Source organism: Tasmannia lanceolata, unplaced genomic scaffold, assembly GCF_043159265.1.
Source record: "Tasmannia lanceolata isolate RefF3 unplaced genomic scaffold, GAP_Taslan_0.1 ptg000025l, whole genome shotgun sequence".
Lineage (NCBI taxonomy): Eukaryota > Viridiplantae > Streptophyta > Magnoliopsida > Canellales > Winteraceae > Tasmannia > Tasmannia lanceolata.
In genome coordinates, this window is record NW_027518702.1 from 13,653,824 (window position 1) to 13,679,851 (window position 26,028).

Below are 26,028 nucleotides of genomic sequence, written 5' to 3' on the forward strand. Positions count from 1 at the left end.
ACGCCCTCCACAGCATGGGCAACGCCCCATTTTCTTCCTCTTCCTTTTTTAAGTTTGATCCCTTGTTTGAATAAGTAAGAAATGCAACGCTTCCCACAAAAAAAAAAATCCTTCCCATCTGTGTAAAGGCAGTTGACCCCAAGGAAGAAGTGTCTTTCCCGTCTTCCTCTCAATCACTTGAAAATCCAATCCTAGGGGACGAAAAGGTTTCGGTCTTTGAACCCCCTTTGAATTGAATTTATGACTCTTGTCGCGGAAGAGGCCGGCATGCCTACACCCACGCACACGCACACGAGTTCGTGCGCACGAGCATTCACCCTAACTCAAACACCCAAGGAACCATTTACTCAACCCGAACCCGAGTTCCAAACCAATGAGGTTCAACCCAACCTGATCCAACCCGAGGAACCCTTTTTCCCAGCCCGAACTCGACCTGACCCAACATGAGTTTTTAAGCTTACTAGAACTAAAATAAATGATAAAAAAATGCTTCACTATGGTCAAGTTGCCCAAGCCCTCAACCCGAACGTGACCCGAACTCAACTCGGGTTAGGAAAACCTAGATCCGAATCTAGAAGACACCCAACCCGACCCAACCTTTTTTCGGGTTGAACCCGACCTGAGCTGCACCCCTACCGAGTGTGAGACTGTTGGAAACGTTTTTCCATAAAGATGACCCACATTGACTTTGCCTATTAATCAGGGCAGTCTTAGACATTTTCTAAAAGTGAGTTTTTGGGAAGTCTTAGACGTTTTCTAAAAGTGAGATTTTAGGCTAACTAAAGATAACTCTCTAAATAGTCTTAATTTAGTAAGAAGATTAGTGCAAGTGAGAAACTAATACATTTCCTAGAGCTTAAGTACATGAGTTGCTTAATGGGAGCATTTTTTTCATCAAGAAATTAGGTTTATGGTTTTCTCTGAGTGGTCCCGGATGTACCAAGTACAACCGGTGATTCCATTGATTTAAGCACAAGGCTTGGATAAATCTGAAGGCTACGTCAGAACCGAGTCCGTTGAGTTATTCAACTAATCCCTTGTTTTCATCACATCAATCTTCAATTTATTAACACTTTTTCGTATTAGTTGTTGACAACATTTTTGAAGGGAAATGATTTCTGCGCTCCAGTGTTGTGATAAACATGCGCTCCACTTGTCTATCGTGCAGTATTTAGAGGGATGTCAGAGGATATTACGGTTCTCAAAAAGCTCTTAAACCCTTTTAAATTCTACACGACAAAAAGCGAGCGCATGTCAATCAAAACCATTGGAGCGCTGTAATCATTTCCCTTTTTGAATTATTACAGCCTTTTAGTTTTTACAGCTGTTAATAAAAATGTAAAATAAAGAGAGGAGTGCTATTATCAAAGCAAAGACATTGCAGAATGAAGGCATCTTCTTTACAATGGCTAAACTCATCTCGCTTCTATTTTCGCTTTCAATCTTCTTTGCCTTCTGAGGTTACACTGAAAGTCACCTTGAAGATGGTGTCACAGTTGGAAAAGTACCTAAGGAAAAAAATGGTAACGGGTCCTTTGTCTCTTCATCTTTCATTACTACAAATGTACAAAATCTCCATAAGATCTATGAAACGTGAGACCCACCACTTGTGGTGTCGCTAACAAAATAAAGGGGTGGGGCATGAAAACTCACATGCATTTGCTGAAATTCTATTGGGTTGGCTATGGACACAGAGGTAGGGGATAGGGATGGTTTGACAGATGGCTTTGATTTCTTTTGTTTAGACAAAAGGATAGTTAGGAAAGCATATATTGAATATTCACCATTAAAGCTCTATAGCTTGACTCATTAATGCCAGGGAGAGTTTTCACATTGTGTTCTTTGGAAAGTACTGCAGTCCTTCTTTTTTTGATACGGGCACTCCTCATTTCATTTTATGCTCTTCTAATTGTAGCCAGTTAAAGGAGTGTCTAATAACATTTAATTTAGGGAAATGATATCAGCACAACCATGTTTTGATATTTGAAGAGCTGTCAAAGGTTATTACAGTTCCCAAAAAGCTTTCACAAGCCAATTAAAAAAGAAAAGACAAGCTAAGTCTGTGCAATTATTAAAACATCGTTGTGTTGATATCATTTCCCTTAGAAGATTGAAATGGCTCCATTACAACAGGAATTTGTTGAGTAAAAATTTAAGACGATTCATGAGATTTTTTGTCTGTGTTGCCTGATAGTAGCGACCATATCTTGAATTCAAGTAGGAGTATTTGAATCACGTCCCCATCGAGGAGTACTTTGATTTTGGGGAGATGTGGGATCGATCAGTAGGATTCTCTTCGCGCATGTTTGCTCTAGGAATCCTTGTTTCTTGAATTCCGAGGCGTCCAAAGAAGGCAGTGTCATAAGTATTTCTGATAGGGAAGTGATATTTACGCCCCTTTTGATCACTAGGGACACCCAACGCCAGTGTATCAATGACTAAAGGGGGGCTAATGTACTTGACAAAAATCCAGTGGGTTTGATTGCCCCGTACATTGGCACTGGGTGTCCCTGGGTAGTTTTATATATGGTATTAGGATCCATTTAGCAGTGCATCCCACTAGCAGTCCCATTGTGCGTGCTAAAAAAGTGTTGGACTACCTAAAGTGTTCGAGTGGTCACTTATGTGGATTGTGTGTAGAGTGTGCGTGTGGGCATGCGAATGAGTAGAGTGGATTTCCAAAATTCAATTCAATGTCAATGCACGCAGGAATGCAAACAACATCTTATAAGTGGATAGGTATTTCATATTCGGGTAAATCACAATAGAAAAGCATAAACAAACACCAGTGCAGTTGATGCATACGAAAACTACAATGAAATGCTCACAACTATTGATGAATCCATTCATTCCGGATTTCATGTTCTTAAGTAAAATTACAACTAAGGAAGAGTAAAAGACAGTGAAAAAAGTAAAGATAATTTTGGTTTTGAGACCGGTTCTTTGGACCTCAACCATTTCCTTATTTAGATTTTGACGGTAACTCTTCGTAATTGCTCATATGTCCTTTGGGAGGAAGCCCATCAAAAATGTCAACTTCTAATTTTAAATTTTAAATTCCAATCCGTTAAAGAATCACTACTTCATTCCATATCTTAGGGACAATGACCATTTGTTGATAATTGTCATAACCCTAGGGGATAAACAAATAACAAATCATTCGGTCTAGCTAGATGGATCATAATTTCAAAACTGGCTGTAAACTGGTATCAAAGCCAGGCACGTGGTAACCCCGGTTTAGCCTCCGAGGATGGAAATAACTAGGGCTGCAACTCGGGTCGGGCGGGTCGGGTTTTGAAGAACCCAACCCTACCCGAGAAATATCTCGGGTCGGGTCGGGTCGGGTCGGGTTTTTTTCTAGAAAACCCACGATTCCCAAACCCGGCCCTACCCGTGATAAAACTCGGGTCGGGTCGGGTTTTTTCACATTGACGCGATTTTCAAAGAGAGTGAGAGTGTATTTGTGAGGGTTTGAGAGAGAAGAAAAGAAGAGGAGAAAGGAGAAAGAGGAGATTAAAGGAAGAAGAAATCAGAGAAGGCTTTCTGATTAGGGTTTCAAAAGCAAGAGAGATGATTTGTCGCCCGAATCCACAGCCACCCTCACTCAATTTAGGACGATATCGTGCTCGCCATTAACGGAGAAGAACTGGGTGATGTCGTGATAGCAGTTGCAGATCTCCTTGGTTATCCTTAAAACCCTAGTGTGAAAGGGGGAAAAGTGAAACGTGAAAACAAACAAGAGAGAGAGAGTCGTTGTTTCAGTTTTACTTTTACTCTTTTACAGTTTTACACATCTACTGTTTTACAAAGTTTTAACAAAGTTTTTGAAAAAAAAATACATCGTAAAAATTTAAGTAACTCGGGTCGGGTCGGGTCGGGCCCCTTCAAACCCGGCTCGACCCGAGATTCATGCGGGCTTTTTTATCCTGAACCCGACCCGACCCGAAACCCGAGAATCATGAACCCGGCCCAGGCTATTTTCGGGTCGGGTAAAACCCGACCCAAGTTGCAGCCCTAGAAATAACCTTGGTATGCCTTTGAGGACAGAAAAATCCTCGGGGAAGATCTCGTAGTTCCCACGTTCCTGCCGTGTGGAGGGGCAAGATTGTCCACGGTGCTTCCACGTGGAGGGGAGATTGTTGGGGGGTTCCACGTGAAAGCAAAATAGTCCCACATCGGAAAAGTGTAATGATGTGGATGGGCATATAAGGGAATGGGTTCCCTCCCTTTAACAGCTAGCTTTTGAGGGCGAGTTCTACCCGGGTCCCAACATAAACAAGGATATTAATTAGATTGTTTGAGATTTCTGAGTTATGCAAGATCTAACCTAGGGCCTATCAGATAAAAGGAATGAATCAACTATAGGGGTGCATGATTGTATTCCTAACAAATCCTAGTATTGTATGGTTTCAAAGTTTAAAGGTCTTATATATGGAGTCCCCACAAGGGGCTAGTGTTAAAAGAGGATTGGAAAGTGATATGAAACTACTTAAAGGCGATGTTTGACTCTTGCCGTGATTAATAGGGTGAGCATGATGGGTTTGGGTTGGCAAAAACAACTGGCAATAACCTGGAGGGAGTTCGATTAAAGCTTTGTTGATGGATAAAGACGTGAAGGGCAAATCGAGATGCATGCATTAATAGAGAATGCATGTTTGGACATGGTTACTTCCTTTTCCCTTTGATTAAAAAACAACAACAACATTCTCTCACGTTACTCAAAGCATCTCTCTCTCTCTCTCTCTCTCTCTAATGTGGAAATAATTTATAAAATAAAAATAATAAAAATACCCTTAGCTTAAGGAAAATGATAGGAATACCCTCCAGTGAATGAAAATGACCAAAATACTCACATCTTACGAAAGCCATCTGATAGAGCAGTTTGGTCATTTACTAAGATGGGATGGTCTTTTGGAAATTTTCTATAAGAGGTGTATGTTATTAAAAGAAAAAAGAACAAAAATGAAAAAAAAATCAGAAAAAGAGAAAAATACTAAAATAACCCTATTCTAAGGAAAATGATACAAATAGGGAAATGATATCAGCACAACCATGTTTTTATAATTGCACTAATCCATCTTTTAATCTACTATTTAGAGTTGTCAAGGGTTTTCACAGTTTCCAAAAAGCTCTTGCATAGCCAATCAAGAATAAAAAAACAAGCTGCATTTGTTCAATTATTAAAGAATAATGGTGTTAATATCACATCCCTAAAATTATCATTCAATGATTAAAATGACCAAAATATTCTTCAACAGTTGGTCCTTTTTCCTCTCCTAAGCAAAAAAAAAAAAAGAGGGAAAACTACTAGAAACCCCCTGGATTAAAACATATCTACCAGAATCCCTTCAAAATTTTCATAATTACCAATAATACAATTTTATGCCAAAAATAGTTTTCTATTATTTCTTTTACCCATTATACCCTTCATTATATTACCCTTAAAAATCCCTACAATCTCTCCATCACTCAAAGCAACACTAAATCCTTTGAAAATCTCTCTCTCTCTCTCTCTCTCTCTCTCTCATTAGGCAAGATGGAGTAAGCTCAAACAGACTATTATTATTCAAAAAGTACTGTACGGACCACACCGTAGGATGATCCAAACTGTCCATTTGATGGGCACCGTACGCCATAATATGATCCAACCGTCCATTTGATGGGCACACCGTTGTATGATCCAAACCATCCATTTGATGAGCCACAAGGCTCAAAAAACACTTCCATAGGACGATCCCAACCGTCATATCTATAGCAGTTTCCATAATATGCAGTTCCTCAATAGATCATGGGATTATCTTATGGAAATGATTTTTGGGCCACATCCTATTTATTTACATTGTGGCCCATCAAATGGATGGTTGGATCATACAACGGTGTGCCCATCAAATGAATGGTTGGATCATACTACGGTGTGCCCTTCAAATGGACGGTTTGTATCATCCCACAGTGTGGCACGTACAATACATTTTGAAAAATAATGGACTATACCGGCTTAACACCATATAAAATCCTACAAGAGAGATGTTGCCTTTGTTAGAGAGATTTTTTAGGCTGTGAAGTGAGAGATTTTAGGGATTTCTAAGTTATGTTATGAAGGTAAAATGGATAAAAGAAAAAAAATAATTAAAAGCCATTGAGGTGCTATTAGTAATTAAGAAAATTTTGAGAGAATTCTTAGAGATACGTTTTTATCTTGGGTGGTTTTAGTAGTTTTCCCCAACCAAAAAAAAAAAAAAACTTCACTCTCTCTCTCTCTCTCTCTCTCTCTCTCTGCCATGTGACATAGTGCAACAACCAGTCTACAAAGTACAAAACCGAAACCAACTCCCCAAGAAGCCACAGAGTCGTACAATCAGTAATCAAGAAGGCTCGAACACTATAAAAGTAAAAGCGAGTCCATCTCTGTCATATCTCTGCAACTAAATCCAATCTCTGTCATATCTCTGCAACTTAAATCTTTCTATTTTCAATCCTCACCTCACTTTTCTCTCACCTACAGACTCCTTAAATTGAACTGCAGCTGGCAAATGCTAAAAGAAAACCATTTTTAATCTTCATTTCTAGGCGTTTTGTTTGTCTTTTTCGTCACTTGCAGGAAAACAGAAACAAAAGGATAAGAAAAAATATCATTTCCAACAAACCCAACAGGAAAAATCTAATCTATGTAATTGTTTTTTAATTACCATTGACTCGTGTCTTTGTCTGTTGCTACAATCTTGAACAACAATATAAACACTACTATACCATAATTTTTTAGACTTAGTAGAGGCAATAACAATGGCTGAAAAACTGCTCTTCTTTTTATTCCTCTGTTTACCTTATTTTTGCTTGGCCTCCAATGTTACATATGATCATCGTTCTCTCATCATTGATGGCCAGAGAAAACTTCTCATTTCAGCTTCCATTCATTACCCTCGCAGTGTCCCTGCAGTAAGTTTACTTATTCTTTGTTTCTTCTTTCTAGGCAATATGCAATGGGAAATTCAGATTTCTCTAATTGTTTTTTTCCTTTGTTGGAATGGGTTGTGAATAGAATTGACATTCTTCTTATTCTTCTTCTGGGTTTTTTCTTCTTTTCCTTGGGGGGGGGGGGGGGCTGAATAGAATGCACATCTCTCTTAGGGTACTGATATTGGCACTAACATGTTTTGATAATTGCACAAACTCAGCTTGTCTTTTCTATTTCTCTTACTGTTCTTATGGGTTTTCTTTTTTCCTTTCCCTGGAATGGCGGTGTGAATAGATTGTGCATTTCTCTTAGGCTGCTGATATTGGCACTACCATGTTTTAATAATTGCACAAACTAAGCTTGTCTTTTCTTTTTTGATTGGCATCTGAGACCCTTTTGAGAACTGTAATAACCTTTGACAGCTGTCTAAATAATAAAAGACAAGACAAATTAGTGCAATTATAAAAAAAATGGTAGTGTCAACATCAGTAGCCTTCTCTTATTGTTCTTCTGGGTTTTTGTTAATGGGATGTGAATGGAATGCACATTTATTTTATTTTTCTTCTGAGGTTTTCTTATTTTCTTGTAATGAGATGTGAATGGAATGCTCATTCCTCTTATTGCTCTTCTGAGTTCTCCTCCTTTTCTTGTAATGGGATGTGCATGGAATGCACATTCTTCTTATTGTTCTTCTTCTTTTCTTGGAATAAGATGTGAATTGAATGCACATCTCTTATTGTTCTTATGTGTTTATTCATCGTTTGGAATCAATGTGAATAGATGTGGCCAGGCCTCGTCGCAACTGCAAAGGAAGGAGGCCTTGACGTAATCGAAACATACGTTTTCTGGAATGGACATGAACTTTCTCCTGGCAATGTGAGTTAGTTTGGATGATGAGCTTCTCTAGAAATATAGATAAAAGCATTCGCAACCTTTGCCGCTTTTTCCTTATAGAGTTTCTCTCAATTCATTTTTTTGAATGGTAAGTTTCTCTCAATTCATAATTGGGTACTGCAGTATTATTTTGAAGGGCGCTACGATCTGGTCAAATTTGTGAAGATTGTTCAACAGGCTGGGCTATATCTGATCCTGCGCATTGGTCCATTTGTGGCGGCCGAATGGAATTTCGGGTATGTTCATTTATCTCTATGCCGCAGTGTTTCTTAGTTAAAAACTATAAATTTTAAAATCTATCAAGTCCTAGATTTTACTTTCATAAGTATTTTCAAAGAATTACTCCCCTCTGTTTTAGTAGTTTGAAATCTACCATGATAACAAGTAATGGAATTTCAGCGGGCTTCCTGTTTGGCTGCATTACGTGCCTGGAACTGTCTTCAGAACGGACAATGAACCTTTCAAGGTTGGGAAAATAGGCATGGTGTTATTGATCTCTTTGAATTCTATGTACGTCAAATTCATAAAACATGATTAAGCATGAACCTTGAAAAATCCATTTTATAAATATTGCAGAAGGATGGCTATGTCCAATAGAAATATGGATTTTCCCTCACTAACCAATCTACATACTGGCATACAGAGTCACATGAAGAACTTCACAACACTTATAGTGAACTTGATGAAGCAAGAGAAGCTTTTTGCATCACAGGGAGGCCCCATCATCTTGGCTCAGGTAGTAACCAATATTATCTCAAGATTATTCCTCATTTGTTGTGCAGAAACTCCAAGTGGTTTAATAATAGAATTTTGTTTGTTCGGTCTTCTCTTCTGTAGAACTTATGGAAGTGGCTAAATGTTATAAATGTCGGGGATAATCAATTCATTTCTACCTAAATTAATCAGAGTGCTTTCTCTTATTTGAATATGTTTTTAGTATCTCTTGTATACACTGATTCTAAAAGCTACATTTGCGAAAAGGTCAACATTTTTTATTTATTTATTTTTATGATGATATACGAGACCAAATAAACTCCCTTGCTTTAAATCCATGTTCTTGTTCCCCTCTGTGAATATGATGTAAAGACACTCCTCCAGCTGACTAACATTGCAAATATCTTCCACAATATTTGTCAAGCCATCAAGGAATTGGTCTATCACTGCTTTTCCAATCCACATTGCATGAACAGTTACCTTTCAAGGCTTCATCAGTTAAACGACCAGAAAAGAAAACAGAGAATGCACATCAACTTCGCTATAGCCTTTGATCCCCAAAATACCTGAATAAGCCATATCCTCTGTCCTTGATAGATCTCTAATTCATGGCAGTTGGTTAATTGTTAAGGCCTAAATTTCAAAAATACTTTAAGATTTATGATTTCAATTTTTGCTTTTCCACACTTCAGAGAAGTGAAGTCCCATGTACACAACCTCAAAAAATGACTATGTATCCATAAATCCCTTCATGAAGAGATCTATCTGATGACATGTTCCTTATGCATATGAAGGTTGGCCTAAAGCCTAATGGCTGCCGATTTCTGCACACAAACCTTTTAGCCTACCATGGATTGCCCAATATCGTTTTGATCTTTGATATGTTTCAAAGATCCTTGTAGACAGGTCTCACATCGATACTTTTCTACCATGTTATGAGCATGGTTTTAAATTTCGGCCGAAATCAATTTCGGATTTTGGTTGGGACTGAAACCGAAATTTCATGTCAACTTTAAGCAGCACATTTCCCCCAAACACTTTTCTGTCAATGTCATTAATCATCTCATGAGCCAAAGCAATGCTTTCTTGGATTTCCCTTCCTTTAGCAAAACCTGATTGTTCTTGAGTATGATGTTGGGGAGAGGTATTGTCCTCATGTCGCCTTGATTGAGGCTCAAGTTAAACGCAATAATTGCCTCTAGTTACTTGATTGAGTAATTGGTAAAACATAAAAAATAAACATTAATGAAGTGAAATTACAAAGCCACCCATAAGGCTACTGACCAGTTGCATCATGTCACACGCATGAAATTATAGTGCTCCTCATCATAGGTAATCAATTGTGATTTTTAATCATCCTATAACAGTGTCTGATAAAGTGGATGACAAGAAAAGTTTGTTTCTATATATTTAAAGTACAAAACACCTGGACCAAGAACAAAATCGCATGCATTTTAGTAGGTGGAACTGTAAAGCCCTGTTCGTTTAAGATTATGACAAGCGATTGTAATTGCCAAACCGATAATTTAAACGTAATATTAAGTCCAATAATAGGTTTGGCACTCACAATCAATTGTCATAATCTTAAACAAAGAGGGCCTAAACTTCACGTACAATCCAACTAGTCTTACTGTATGGCCATATACTATCTAAGAAAAATAATTGTTGGATATCACACTTTTACAAAGCAGTAGTTAATCAGTCTCTTCCCCCCTAGACCCATCTGTAACACTAATAACTGTGATTGCCCTACATATAGGATTAATCTATGGGTCTACTACATTTGTGATAATTTCCCACTATTTTAAGAACAGATTACCAGTAGCTAGAAGCCAAAAAATTGGACTCATGTGTGAGCCCCACATGTGACAATTCCAATAGTTTCCCACATTGCCTCTTGGTGGCGAATTTACATTTGTCTCTAAGGTGGAACAAAACACAATCAAGTGACAAGTCTCATGTCAGCACTTGTCAACCATGTAACTACATTTCAAGTCCTACCTCTCAAAATGTGTTTGTTCAAGTGGATGTGTCGGTTATTACGACAGTGCAAATGAATTGATAGGGGCATAACACAAAGCAACATTGAAGACACAAGTAAACAATTCATTGAAGATACAACTGAATGCCAAAATAAAAGTATCTTGTTTCAGTGTCCTACATCCATTACAGCTGAAATTATGAACACAAGGAAGGATAAAAGACTTTAAATGCCACCTATTTTCAAGTTTGCCTTTCTTAATCATAATAGGAAAATCTTTTCTGAATATCATACACACTGTATGGCTCGAAGGGCCTTTCTAAATAGGCTGTTCACTTCTTAAAATGCACAAATAATAGCATTGGAACTAAAATAAAATGTTCAAATAGTACATCGAAATTTTGATGAGTAGTGATGCGACCTTAATTATATCTTGCAAAATTTCTTCTAAACGATGTCTTTCTATGTTAAGAATTGAGTATGATGGGATTTTGTTAGCATTTATGTTACTATTTGCAGGCTGTCCTCTTTTCAATGTAATAAAGCCAATAATTTTCTTTTATTTTATGTTCTAAGTGCAGAGGAGCGGAGTCATTTGTGTTGTGCATTGTTTTGTTTTTTCATAGATAGAAAATGAGTACGGATACGTGGAAAGTGATTATGGAGATGGGGGGAAGGCATATGCAATGTGGGCTGCAAACATGGCTGTTTCTCAAGATACAGGGGTACCTTGGATAATGGGCCAACAAGATGATGCTCCTGATCCTGTGGTGAGGATTTAATTTTTTATTACTCATTTTAAATTTCTTTGATAACTGATTTATTTGTGTGATAGAGATCGATGATTGATCTATTTATTCAATATTATGAATACCTTTGTAAAACCATTTTATTCCACTTGTATTAGTTGCAGCTGTCCTGTTTTTTTATCATTGGTAACATTGGCTAATGTCCATGCTCCTGAAATTTTAATATACTAGTATTTTATATGTTCTATCTCTTTTTCTATGAATCATAGAGGCATTTGCAGCATTCTTGGAATTTTAAATCCGTATGAATATCAGTTATTTTACTTTCTTAGAGTATGCTAGTCAGCCTGAGCCAGATATCATCTTATCAGCCAACGGCTCTTGTGTTCCTCAGTTTGACACCACTCACCGTTGATGATCTTTAAAGATTTTTTTCTAATTTTTTTAACTATTGGTTTGGGCCAAATTTCAACCATTTCAATCATTTTCAGATCTTTTCATTTTTTTTTCAATTGTTTCACATGTTTTGAAGTTTGACCTTCAAGTGAAATCTCCTCCCCTTTTGGACTCATCTCTTTTGACTTTATTTATATATATATGAGTTCAGCTGACATCTATGAGGGTTCACACACCCCGGTAACAACATTGACGTTTCAATTGTCTATAAAAGAGAGACCTCTCTCTTGCTTTGACATACAAGAAACACTAGAATTCCTCTTTCTCTTTCATTGCTTTCTTTGGGTTTTCAAGCTTTGAAAAGCGTTTCATCTTGGGCAAGTCATTGGCACTGCTCGTGCTTTCTAGCTCTGAGCTTGTGCATGCACATTGCATTCACATTTTTAATCATCCTATAACAGTCTGAGAAATTGGGTGACAAGAATTCTTGGTTTTTATCCTATAATAATCTGAGAAAGTGGGTCATATTTTGCCAAGACGATCCCCATTTTACTGAGTCGACCCCTCATTTTACCAAGTTGGCCCCAAATCTCACTGAGTGGGACCCCAAATCTCACAGATTCGACTCCAAATCTCACCAACTTTTCCTAGTCAACCCCAACTTTCCCTCCACTTCCCTTTTTTTTTTTTTTTTTTTTTTCCAGTGTCTTCCATTTTTTTCGTCGTCGATTCTTCTTTGTTCCTTCTTCTTCTCCTTTTTTCAGTCTTCTGCTTTTTTTCTTTTTTTTTTGAATGGTCAAAGATTTCATTATAGAAAAAGACCGAGATGGTCAAGAACAAAGACAATGAAAAATAATTACAACAGAGCTATACAAAAATAAAAAGGACAGCATAGGGAAAAGACCATGGTGGAAGGAAATCGAACTGCTCAAATGCCTCCATGCGAACCCCAACCCTAGCAAGCTTATTCACCTTGCCATTAGCAGATCTTCTAATATGGCGAAAGGAGATACAAGAGTTGCCCACAATATCTTTTATCTCATTAAATTGATCCGCAAATCTCCAAGGGGGCACATGAGAGCTGGGCACTCGATTTAGATCCCTCCCACTAGAAGCTTCATTCCCCGGTGAACCGCACTCACCTCCTACTCACTAGAGTCGGCAACACTGATAGGACCTGCAAAAGCCCACATCACCACTCCCTCTTCATCCCTAATGACACCCCCAATTCCGGTAAACTTAAGGGAGGCTCCCAATCCTGAACAATCGAAGGTCTCAACTCCGAGCTAGACTATACCTCCCTCCACCCGTTCCACAAGTCAAAAGCAGAAACAAACAAGAGCAGAGCATTTTCTGTTTGGTCAGTGGTGATGACCAAACAGAAAAAAAATTAAAGAAGAAGAAGAGGGACGAAGCTGCCTTTTCCGTCAGTCTTCTGTCATATCAGAAATAAAATGCACTGTCTGGGTCATTTGTTCCTAATTTTTTTAGACTGGACATTTCATAAAGTTGTTATTTCATGTTTTTTACTTGTTAAACTTAAGCCGTAAATGTCCTTTTGGTTCAAATTTATTATGTAATTTCTGAATCGGATAAGAAATGAGAACACCTTTTAGGCTTTCAAAGATTTTTTTTTTGTATAAATGAGTCAAACTTCCCCGGTGATTCACCATTGAATGGATGGCATCTCTTATCCTGATCTAGTCCAAGTACAGTAAATCTCAGGATGGTTATAGCATTATAGGATCAAACCATGCGTCAATCTACTAACATATTCCCTCCATTTGCAGGCTCCACTTGACATAGGGAAGACACAAGATTTTTTTTTTCAAAATTTGAGAATGATGGAGGGTTTTTAGTTTAATTGTGGAGGAAAAATATTACCCTCTCTATCCATTGTGAATTTCTGTATCATCATAGCATATCCTGCAAAATATTCTGTTTGTCTGATGCTTATGTTTTTACCAATCGGGCATTTATGTTTGCCTTTTTAAGTTTGGTATGCTTCATTTGATAACTTCACTTTATTAGATTAAATCAACTTTTATAAATTCAACATGGAAATCAGTTAATGATGTTATATATCACTGCATTTTCAGATCAATACCTGTAATTCATTTTACTGCGACCAATTCACACCCAATTCTGCGAACAAGCCAAAAATATGGACAGAGAACTGGCCTGGATGGTAATCCTCATATTTCTTTTTCTGCCACAGTTTCTGTTATTTTTTATGTTCGTATAGTATACTAAAAGCTACGTTGGTTATTAATGTTTTGATTTGATGGGGTTGTTGATTGCACAACATAGATGTATTGTATATCAGTGTTCTATTGCATTTTCAATATCATTCCTTGGGATTATTTGTGCATCAGTTATTAATAATTGTGTTGATTTTAATAATTTTACCGAGTTATAAATCTTGTACCAACAATCAAAATATCTTAGTGGTGTGAAATATATTATGTAGCTGGTTCAATGGTTAAATCGTTCCACCTTTATCTTTGTTTATGAAAGAAATGCCATGTGTTGTTTAATCTAGATAACTTATTAGTCTAAATCTGAAATGATCATATTTATTTTATTTCTTTCAGGTTTAAAACATTTGGGTCGAGAAATCCTCACAGACCACCGGAGGATGTTGCCTTCTCTGTTGCTCGTTTTTTCCAGAAAGGCGGTAGTCTTCAAAATTATTACGTGGTAGTGTGAATATTCTTTTTTTTTCTCCTCATACATGGCAAAAAATTTCGTGCATAATTCACAATTTTAAGAAATAGCATGCCATTAGTGCTTGCTCACTTGTGCTCGAATGTGGTTGTTGTGCTTTTATTTAGTATCATGGCGGAACGAATTTTGGTCGCACTGCAGGGGGACCATTCATCACAACAAGCTATGATTATGACGCACCTATTGATGAATATGGTATGCCATTTTGTTGTATTCAAATTTGGAATTGGACACTGCTATTTGTATTAATAAACTATGAAACTGTTAAGCTAAAAGGTGGAGGGATCTAATGACTTTTACCATTAAAAATGAGTTTAATTAAAATTTTCAGTTTTTCATAATATTCACTGAAATGGATTTCCAGGATTAGCAAGGCTTCCAAAATGGAGTCACCTTAAGGAACTACACAAAGCTATAAAACTATGTGAGCATGCATTGCTTAAAAGTGAGCCAACAGTTTTGTCCCTTGGTCCTCTTCAGGAGGTGAAAATCTTCCCCTTTGCAACATTTAAGCTTTTGACCTGCTGGCTGTCCATGATATATCTTGTATGAATATTTCTATGAAAATAGGAATTAATAAAAATTTGTAATTTTAGGCTCCAATCATATTTTCTAAATGTTTGTACATTCATATTGAGGTTGCTACTGCATGATACTTAGGTTGCTTCAGTATATTTTAGTTCGAATTAGGCACTTGTGATCATGGTTTAAAATTTCGACCGAAATCCGAAATTTTGGATACCGGTGGGGACCGAAACCGAAAATTTCTGAAATTCAATTTTTTGCCATAATTTCGGTCCGAAATTTCGGTTTAATGACATTATTTATTAAAAAAAAAAAGTGTTACAAAATTTCGGCCGAAATTTCGGAATTTCGGTCCGGAATTTGGAACCAAATTACCAAATTTCGGACTGAAATTTCGGTTTTTTGTTGGGTCCGAAACGGTTACCGAAACCGAAATTTTAAACCTTGCTTGTGATCACTACATTAAAATATGTAATTTCACTTGTCATTGGTTTTGGTCAGAAATAATAGTTAATTAAAGGATGAAGTGAAATACCAAATTTCTCTTCCACTATTTGGTAATTGATGCTGTTACCAGCAGAAATAATTTTCAGCATCTTTTTGACTTACATCTGTCTATAATATGTACTGTGTTTCGGCGTAGTGTTTGAGTAAATATGCACATAACCTTCATGGTTTTCGCAGGCCCATATTTATGCAGAGTCTTCAGGAGCATGTGCTGCATTCATTGCTAACATGGACGGGGAAAATGACAAAGTGGTAGATTTTCAAAATGTTTCATATCACCTTCCAGCTTGGTCAGTTAGTATTCTTCCAGACTGCAAGAATGTGGCATACAACACTGCAAAGGTGTTTTCACTTTCATATGCCAAACACGTCATTCTCTTTTACATTCATGTCAGATGGACTATAGTTTCTTGAAATTTAGTCAAACAAATAATCTGTATAGTCCAGAAGCTGGAATTTTATTTCCACATCCATAATAGGCATAGAAACTTATGAGTGTTTCACCATGTGAAATAAATTATCATGCAACAACCAGTTATAATCTCTATTAGTTCATTGAATAATTATCTGTTTAGTTATCATATTAACTTAATTGATGTATGTTGATGGATTAGTTTTCACACTTAAAAACAAAATTATCACCAGGTTGGATCCCAAACTTCTATAGTAGAAATGGTATCCGAGAATTTGCACTCATCAGATAAAAGCTCAGAAAATCTGAAGTGGGATATATACATGGAAAAAGCTGGTGTCTGGCAAGGAGCTGACTTTGTTATGGATAGTTTGGTAGATCATATAAATACTACCAAAGATTCTACTGATTATCTGTGGTACACAATAAGGTTAGTGCCATTCTATGTTGGTTTATTATCATGCTTTCAGTTGCTTAATTGCAATTCTAATTAATGGGAAATTTTGTGAAAGAAAAATGACACTTGAATTGAAAGCATGAAAATAGATAGATTTCTTTTTAATGGTGAAAATAGATAGACTGTTATGACACATTGTTCCGAGGATGATGACTAGGTAGAGACAAAACCTCATCAGATTATCCGAGAACTTCTGTTAATATGATTACCACTGCACAAATGGTCCAATGTTACTAGATTTTAATCCGTTAAGAAATAAAAATGATTGAATTTTTTTTATATTCAGTCCCATCCCTTGGTTGTGCATGGTCAAAAGGACTTGTGCTTATCATGTTGCTGGCAGTCCTTAGTTCATTTGATCAGTCACTTAGGAGTCTGGTCTTGTTCCTAACAATGTCCCCAATTATTCTTTCCTGCTTTTGTCAAGATTAAGTATTTGATCATTTTGCATGTTAGACTGTTTGACACCGAGTTTTAGCATTTGTTAAGCTTTATCTATCCAGATTCCTTTGCAGCACATCATTTTGCTTTGAAATCATCCGCCTTTTAGAAATTTTATTGTTGGTCATAAACTAAATAATATTGGATAGAAAGAATTTTCTCTGAAAAGACTCAAAATTTCTGTTTGCATCTTACAAAAATCTCTTAGTGTAAATCAATAAACTCAAATCAGACTAAATGAAGGTCTATGACTGAGTTGACCCAAGAATAATTGAGTCACTAGAGTTTTTTCAATTCTAAGAATGATTGTAAAGGCTGTTGTGTTGGCCATTCTGTTTTTCTTCTAGGGCAGAAATTTTCATTGTTTCGCCTTTCTTAATGATTTGTTTTGAAAATTTTGTGAGAAAAAATTTGAAGAGTAAAAAAATGAAACTAGAAAACCTCAACTAGCTCGTAAACATAAATTTGACTAGATCTACCAGCCACTCGTATCAAATTATCATTCACGTATAGTGCCCGCATAATGCATATAAATAGTTTTTTCTAGGATCCTCCCCTCCTCTTTGTGCTACGACACTTGGGTTGTGTTTTGTTGGCTCAATGAAAGCCTCTAGCCTTCAGAAATTTGTATCTGATGGTTAACCAAAATAACTTTGATGTTAATAAGGTTAGTGTCATTCTATGTTGATTTAGTATCATGCTTTCAGTTTCTTAACCAAAATAACTTTGATGTTAATAAGGTTAGTGTCATTCTATGTTGATTTAGTATCATGCTTTCAGTTTCTTAAATGCACTTCTGATAACCGCGAAACTTTGTGAAAGAAAAATGACATGAATTGATGCTTTGGGAATTTTTAAGATGTTGTATCTTCAAGTCCAAAATCTGAAATTTTAAGAATTTCCACCAAAATTTTGTGAATTTCCACGGAACTTTTTAAAAATACCGATTTTTTAACCGATTTTTAAATGATTTCAGCTGAAATTTCCACCAAAATCAAAATATTTCAATTTCACTGGTGGCCAAAACCGACACCAAAACAGAAATTTAAATCCTTGCTAAAGAGCTTAGTGGTGTTTGTGAGACTGATCTTCGATTCACTTGGGATGTGACCCATGTGAGCACTTATAGAGATCACCATAGCCCTTGGTGCTCTCCTCATCCCAGATAACTTAAGCATAGCTTTAGTAGTTCTAGCATAGGGTATTCGGGTCTTATTGGTTTTAGTGGAGTCCTTAGATGATAGAGTGGTGAGGTGGGCATTTTCAGGGCCGGTTGAGTGAAGAAATAATGAGGCGGAATTCCTTGCTCTCAATCGCTCTCTTGTTGTGGAGGGTGACTCATGAATGTCATCTATTGGGTCAAGGAGGGGAGGGGATTCCCAAGGAGATTCATTGATGCTTTGAGGTCGTCTTGGAGACTTGGACTACATTGGGGGGGGGCACTTGGTTCTATTTTGGCATAAGAATCACGCGGCTAATGGAGATGTTGATTTGCTAGACCATAGTGTTGGGTTCCCAAGGAGTCCTTGGTTGTTTGCGACCATTTCCCATTTGCAAATCGTTATTGATTTTGGGGCTTCGCAGATTTTTTTCCTTGCCTTTACTATCTCGCTCAAGGCATGTTCTCCTTTTTCCTTAATAAAGCTTTTGTTTTATTATTCAAAAAAAAAAATCTGAATGGAACTCCTCGAGGGGATTGTTTGAGAGGATCCTCAATTTCTAGCCACCAAAACCTTGAACTTGTTTTAACTAGTTGGTCCGTCATTTGCACTTGCAGTAGCAAGGTAAGAATGCCAACATAGAAGAATTTTAAGCAGAGTTTGTACAACATTTAATGATCTAATTTATATAAATTAGAGTCACAGTGACACTCTTAGATACTGACAACTTTTTTATTTTTCTTATGAATTGGCAGTGTACAAGTTGATCAAGGGGAAAAGTTTTTGAGCAACGGAAGAAATCCAACGCTTATGGTTGAATCAAAGGGGCATGCTCTCCTTGCTTTTGTAAATCAAGAACTTCAAGGTTCATATATGATTTTCTACTTAGTGTTTATATATGCATCTTTGTATGTTCTGTTAAATCTTTCATGAGATGTCTCCACCAAAAATAAATGTGAACCACAATCTACATTATTTTTGTGTATGCATTGTACTAGAGCACCTGAAAATTGGGGTTATGGTAATATTTCTTGTCGCAAGTGTCGGGGCCTTAATCCTAGAGGAGAATTCTTATTCCCATAGGGCTCATTAGAACCATGTGCAACGATGTTTAAGTTAGAAGATAGCTCATGCTTACCTTCTTTGATTTCCCTTCTGTTGGAAAAAATGAATAAATTAGAGGAGACAAGACTAACTCTTAAAGGGTTTCGAAGGAGAACTACAAGAAAAACCCAAGGGATGCTTTTGTCTAAGAGACTTGGGTTTGCACAAGTGCCATAGAATTTGTGAAAATTGGATGTCAAATGGGATTTAGAAATGATCTCTCTCTCTCTCTCTCTCTCTCTCTCTATATATATATATATATATATATATATATATATATATGAGAGAACGGTTCCTACACACATGTGTAGATAAGTTATCTACACACTAGCTTAAAATACAGTGGGGGCCACATTATTTGGGTGATCCAAACCATTCATTTTTAAGGCCCTCTCATAGATATGGTGTCCACAAAAAATCAGATCCATAGGATCATCCTAACCATTCGAACTGTGGAGGCAAAAAATGAACTAATTTGTGAAGGTTTAAAGACATCCATTTTACCTCCACAAATCGTAAGGTTGGGATGATCCTATGGATCTGATTTTTTGTAGACAGCCTATCTATGTGAGGGCCTTTAAAATGGATGGCTTGGATCACCCAAACAATGTGGGGCCTCACTGTATTTTAAGCTAGTGTGTAGAGAACTCTCTACACATATGTGTAGGAACCGTTTTCTATATATATATATATATATATATATATATATATATATATATATATATATATATATATATATATATATATATCTGTGCGTGTGTGTTTTGGAGCGAGTTAATGCTCATACCCGCATTAACTGTATTATTGTGGCCTGCCCAGGGAATTTGGGTATGATGCACTCCACCGAGGGAGCTTGGGGTAGTATGTTATATGCTACGAATCCTACGATCCACTCCATGTGGGAGCATAACGGTTATTAGTTACGAGAGGCAAAGAGTTTCCCCACATTTGTTTCTGTGTCTTGGTCCACTGGATGAAGCTGCAACCCTCAATGTATTGTGCTTATTCCGGGGGGAAATGAGGAACTGTCTCCATGAAGGTAATTTGCAGAACAAAAGGGAGTTAATACCAAGACATCTCTACAAAATTGGAAGGAGAAGTGCACCAACGCACCCCTCCCCCTTGATGTTGGTGAGGGAAGTGCACGCAGTTGTGGGTGTGCGTGTGCGTGTGCCTGTGCACGTGTGCATTTGTTGGAGTTTTTAGCTCACATCCTTATGGGGATGGGACTCAATATCTTACCTTTTGAGAAATTCTCTCACCATTTATATAGGAGAAAGCTAACTCTTGGTATCATTAATTCGCATTGTCTCCTTATTAATTGTCGCTCACTAATCTCCTCCAAATTTCTTGTAGAGCTTCTCATATCAAACACTCGATTTTAAGCAAGGCCATAGTTACCAACACACACACACACACACACACACACACACACACACACACACACACGTAGTGAAAACCATTGCATTTATTCATCCTTGTTATGTGAACAAAGATAAGTAGCATTTATTGCATTTATACATTCTATATTCTTGTCATCATATCTGTGTCTATCTATAAAATCCGGAATGAGCTTACAAGTCCTTTTATCTTTTTTTATAGCCAGTGCATCTGGAAGTGCCTCAGATATAAAATTCAAATTTGAAAGTCCCATTACCCTAGAGGCAGGGAAGAATGAAATTGCTCTTTTAAGCATGACTGTGGGCTTACAAGTAAGTTACTTATTTGGTCATATCTAATTATGTGTAGGGTAAACTCTCTTTTTCGTTGTTTATCTATCTCCGCTCTTAGTATTTTCTGATTCTATGAAAATAATACTTTCATTTTCTTGAGTAAAAACAGATTATTTCAAGACAAACAGTTTGATTATATTTCTAATGTACTTGTTGAATCTAGTCATAACTTTTGGGTTGGATTAGCACCACTAGTCGAATCATTCACTTTATGGACTTGGAAGATTGCAATATGTTGGATTTCATACATTGGTTTTAAAGATTAAGAGTTAGTAAGCTATAGTAATAATGTACGGGGCATCTTATTCCATCTGATTTTTATTTTATTATCTATTTCTCTTTTTTGAATCTTAGTTGTATTTGCATTAAATACACAGATGTAGGTCAGAATGTCAGATATAAGGTTGGGGACTCATGACATGGGCTCGACTCGGTTGAGCCTCATCTTTTGACTATTGTGTGTGTGTGTGGGTGGGTGGGTGGTGGGGGGTGTGACATGACAACTTGGGCTAGTTTTTACTTTTTTTTAGAAATGGAAAAATATCAAATATGAAAAAAGTAAAAATGGAAAAAAAAATCAAATATGAAAAAAGGAAAGAAACTAAGAAATATTACGGTGAATGAGATGCATTTATGAGCTATAACATTCAAAATTAATAGAAACATAATAAAATAAATTAAAAATAATAACTTCGCAATTATTATGCATAGGATATATAAATAGAAATGTAGAGAATGGGATTCTTCTAACTATTCAACTTTTGTAGTGCTAAAATATACACTTTTTAGATTTTTGGTTTAACTTTAGGATAACAACATCGTATAGTAAATTCTTTTTAAACGAAAACTGGCATATTTATATTTTTCTAAAAATAATGTCGCGCGCGCACACACACATATCTTCTGAGTGGGAGTGCTCTTGAACTCTCTCATCTCTTCTTCTCTATCTTCTTCCTTCTTCTCTTTCTTCCATGGAGACAAGGATACCACGAACTATGTGTTTTTAAATTTCATGAATTAATGTAACACTTTCTAGGTTGACAATTTCAGAGTTCCCTTATCAATGCTCTTTACTAATGGCTATGTATTGTCTTAAAGTAAGTCTAGAAGTCACAATGAATGATTTCATGATTAAGTCAAATTACTTTGTACATTAGCAGAACTTTTGAATTTTCCTCCATATATGAAGATGAGCTTGTTTATTTCTTGACTGCTGTTTTCAACTTCCATTAGAATGGAGAACCATTCTATGAATTTGTAGGAGCAGGACTAACAAGTGTCAAAATAGATGGATTCAACAATGGAACACTTGACTTGTCTTCAAGCACTTGGACCTATAAGGTAGTTTCATATCCTCGTGACATGTTAAAGAGACCGCATGTAGGTGTTACGAACTATAGGGTGCTCTGAATTCCTTTTCCTACACGAATTCATTGTATTTTATTTATTTATTTTATCAAAGAGGAGTTTTTACATGGTGTTCCCGAGTTCATGTGCATAATGGGGACACCGCCCTTAATATTTGATCCAACGACAGCAGAATTTTTCAGAGGATGTTGTTGGATCAAATATCATGGGCGGCAGATATGTTGTACTCCAATTACGCTCATGAAAGCACAAACACCATATAATTTCACTATCAAGGAGAGGGGTGATATTATTAAATATGGGAGTGCAAGTATCATTTCTCTTTTCATAAATATGGATTCAGGGAAGCCCTTTGCTAAACGAGTTGGCATGGAAATATTCAAGATGAACCTCAAAGCATTAATGCCATCACTCTTTCTCTCGTGTACAGATGAGTAATGAGCAGTTTAATGACTGCTAAGATGTGTCTCTTGTGTCTTTTACAGATCGGGTTGGAGGGAGAGCATCTAAATATATATAAGCCAGATGGTTTGAATAATGTCAAGTGGATATCAACATCAAATCCACCAAAAAATCAGCCTCTGACATGGTACAAGGTAAATATCATGAAAGAGGGTGCAAAAATGACAACATTTAAGATGGATATCAAAATAAATTATTACTGCATGTTTACAAAAAGATGAATTACCATAATTTGTTGGCTTACTGCTACATCTGAATGGACTTTCCCTATCAGGAAGCAATCCAGTTTTCATGCATATCTCAGCATCTTGTCAAGATAATTATGACTATTAAACATTCAAAACACTCAGCTATTAACCAATATTTCTTAAGTCCACTTGAATGCCCACCAGTATTCTTTAAGGGTGTGTTTGGGTGCATAAAAGTCAGGATAGTTTAGGGGTTTTGCTTTGTATTTGGGTGCCACGTCAGCAGAATCTCTTGTTTGGTTGCCAATGTAGCATCAAAATCCCTGGAGACTACTAGACAAGTTTCATAGGTAATTATTGCATGTCTTGTGATGTGGCATCCATGTCCCATCCTTGTACCTTCCAAGCCAAATTTCTCAAAAAAAAGGTGGAATTTGGCTTGGAGAATCTCTCTCTCTCCTTTCTATATTGGTAATGACACCCCCTCCCACTACTCTACGAGGTTGGCAACCAAACACTACTTATCACTATTCTACGAGGTAAATTATAGGTAAATCAAATGTTTGCCTCCTCCCTATTGACTATTTATACTACTAATCTACCTGAGCCAAACAGAGGCTGAGTAAATTTAATGATGCTAAACATTTTGCAGGCAGTTGTGGACCCTCCATCTGGTGGCGATCCCGTGGGGCTGGATATGATACACATGGGGAAAGGCCAAGCTTGGCTGAATGGAGAACCAATTGGAAGATATTGGCCTAGGACCAGTTCCATAAATGATGAATGCCCTTCCACATGCAATTACAGAGGCAAATTCAACCCAGACAAATGCGACACAGGCTGTGGAGAGCCTACTCAAAGATGGTAAAGCCAGAAGTAGAAAAGAAATAACATAAAGGAAATATGTTTACCTTTTCCGTCCTTTCCATCCCTCTTCCCCTTTGCGAGTGTCCAATGTTTGGAGTCTTATATCTTAAGAAGTTTTTAAATGGTGAAATATATGAAGTTCTTTTAAAAATGCTTAAACGGGTATCAAATCATCGCAGAATGACAAGAGGACCCTGTTGCTTAATCCTCCTTTACTCATTAGAAACATGCATTGGTTACTACGATATGTCAAATACAATAGATAGTACTGATTTCTTTTTCACAGCCATGAAGACAAGATGGTTATATTGGTCAATTTGTAGAACACTAGTCCAATTTGTTGGACCAAACCCAAATAAAATGTTGTATAAAAAACCACTTAATTTTGAAACAAAATCTAAGTGTTTTTCAACCTTTTCTCATGGTTCATTGGAAAAATCATCGTTTTATGAGAAAACTAAGATTGCTAACACTATATGTCAAATATTATAAATATTACTATATTTTTTCACAGCCATGAAAACAAGATGGTTATGTTGTTCAATTTGTAGAAGACTAGTCCAATTTGTTGGACCAAACCCAAATAAAACGTTGTATAAATAATCACTTGAGATTTGAAACAAAACCCAAGTGTTCCTTTTGAAACCTTTTCTCATAGCTTATAGGAAAAATCATCATTTCATGAGAATCTTGTCTCATTTTGAATTTTTGACTTTTTTGGTGATTCCCGACAGCCTTGTCAACCCAACTGAAACATTTGTTTCATTCTCAATCTTGACAAACCATTGCATCTATATTAACAAGACCCATTATGCTTTTGCATGAAACAAGGCCTCAATGATCTTGTAACATGAATGCTTGTATTTCTTCTGTTTGGCACAGGTATCATGTTCCACGATCATGGTTTCGGCCATCAGGAAATATTTTGGTGATATTTGAAGAGAAAGGTGGAGATCCAACTAAAATTTCATTCTCAAGGCGAGTTGTAACAGGTTTATGTGGTCTCGTTTCAGAAGATTTTCCTACTACAGATTTTGAATCATGGGATAAAAACAGCAAGTATAATAGTGAAGCCAAACCAGTTCTCCGTCTAATTTGCCCCAAGGGCACTCTCATTTCCTCTGTAAAGTTTGCAAGCTTTGGAATCCCAAGTGGAACTTGTGGGGCTTATCTCAAGGGAAGCTGCGATTATCCCAACTCCATATCTGTGGTCGAAAAGGTAATTAGAGTTGTATGTCTGTTTATCTTATTAACCAAAACACATGTTAATTTTGATTTCCTTCACATTCTATAACAAAACATCATACACTGGACCACTAGATCATGATCGCAATCACCAGTCCCACACCCACATTGGGTTGGTGACAAGATTTTTTATCCTAGTGCTGTTTCACCAATGCATAATTTTTCCATGCAAATGTGCTTGTGGGGTTGAAAGCCCCCCCACGAAATTTAGTTTACATGCACCTCATAACTTACATATCATAATAACGAATAATAATGAATGTGATGTTTTTTTTCTTAGCTAGTTTGATGGTGTTTTCGTTGATTTGATCCCGCTTTTATTGACTATTGCAGATTTGTCTAAACAAAAACAAGTGCACCGTTGCGTTGTCTGGCGAGAATTTCGGTAAAGATATATGTCCTGGCTTGACCAGAAAGCTCGCCGTTGAAGTAGCATGTAGCTAAGGATTGTTGGGAGCTGAGATTTCTATGGCTTGCCCGGCGAACACCATTAAACACAAAGTATTAATTAAGCCATTATATTGTTGATTACTGCAGAAATAGCTCATTGATTTCCACTTAATTTCCAGGGAGGCATGAAGTGATGCCTCCTTTGGGCTTTTTTAGCCAATTTGAAGGTTTGTTACTGTTAAAATAGTTCCTCAAACAAAGCTTGTTGCTTGGATATTACCATAAATCAGTGGTTGAGTGCTGAATCTTGAATTTGCATTCAGAAAACATGGAGTTTCTTCCTTATTAGTGTAATGTTATTTATCAGTTCACTGTTGAGTTGAAACTTGCAATGCTTTTGTATTTATGAATCAACCCTTCACTTTCAAGTTATTCCAGTAATGTACTACTTAAGAGAAATTTCAGAGTAAGTAAATGTCCATACCTCCCCATTGGCTGAAGCAAAGGGGGACCCATACATCAGGATTTAAAATGATAGTGCCACACATAATGGGAAAATTATGGGACCAACCTCTCTGCAGACAACCGAACCAAATGGCTACTTGAAATGCATTTTTTATCAACATTCCAAGGTCTAAAGGAGCTGGTATTTCAGACCTTGGATTAGACCAAGAAATCTGAGAATGGGTACTGAATTTCGGCCGATAAATTATTTTCAAAAGAAAATTATGGGCCCATAATTCCGCTAAGATGGCT

General features: G+C 36.8%; 1 protein-coding gene across 1 annotated transcript; it reads left to right on the top strand.

Annotated features, from left to right (window-relative positions):
- Window positions 1–6,361: 6,361 nt before the first annotated feature.
- Window positions 6,362–25,638, top strand: LOC143857484 (beta-galactosidase 10-like). Its single transcript, XM_077367900.1, has 19 exons — window positions 6,362–6,933; window positions 7,733–7,828; window positions 7,970–8,082; window positions 8,246–8,312; window positions 8,490–8,582; window positions 11,168–11,311; window positions 13,786–13,874; window positions 14,281–14,386; window positions 14,521–14,608; window positions 14,778–14,896; window positions 15,623–15,787; window positions 16,091–16,287; window positions 18,671–18,780; window positions 20,622–20,731; window positions 21,986–22,093; window positions 22,606–22,716; window positions 23,423–23,634; window positions 24,520–24,856; window positions 25,216–25,638. The coding sequence occupies exons 1-19, from the start codon at window positions 6,781–6,783 to the stop codon at window positions 25,324–25,326; spliced, it is 2,529 nt and encodes an 842-aa protein (XP_077224015.1). The 5' UTR covers window positions 6,362–6,780; the 3' UTR covers window positions 25,327–25,638.
- The last annotated feature ends 390 nt before the right edge of the window (window positions 25,639–26,028 follow it).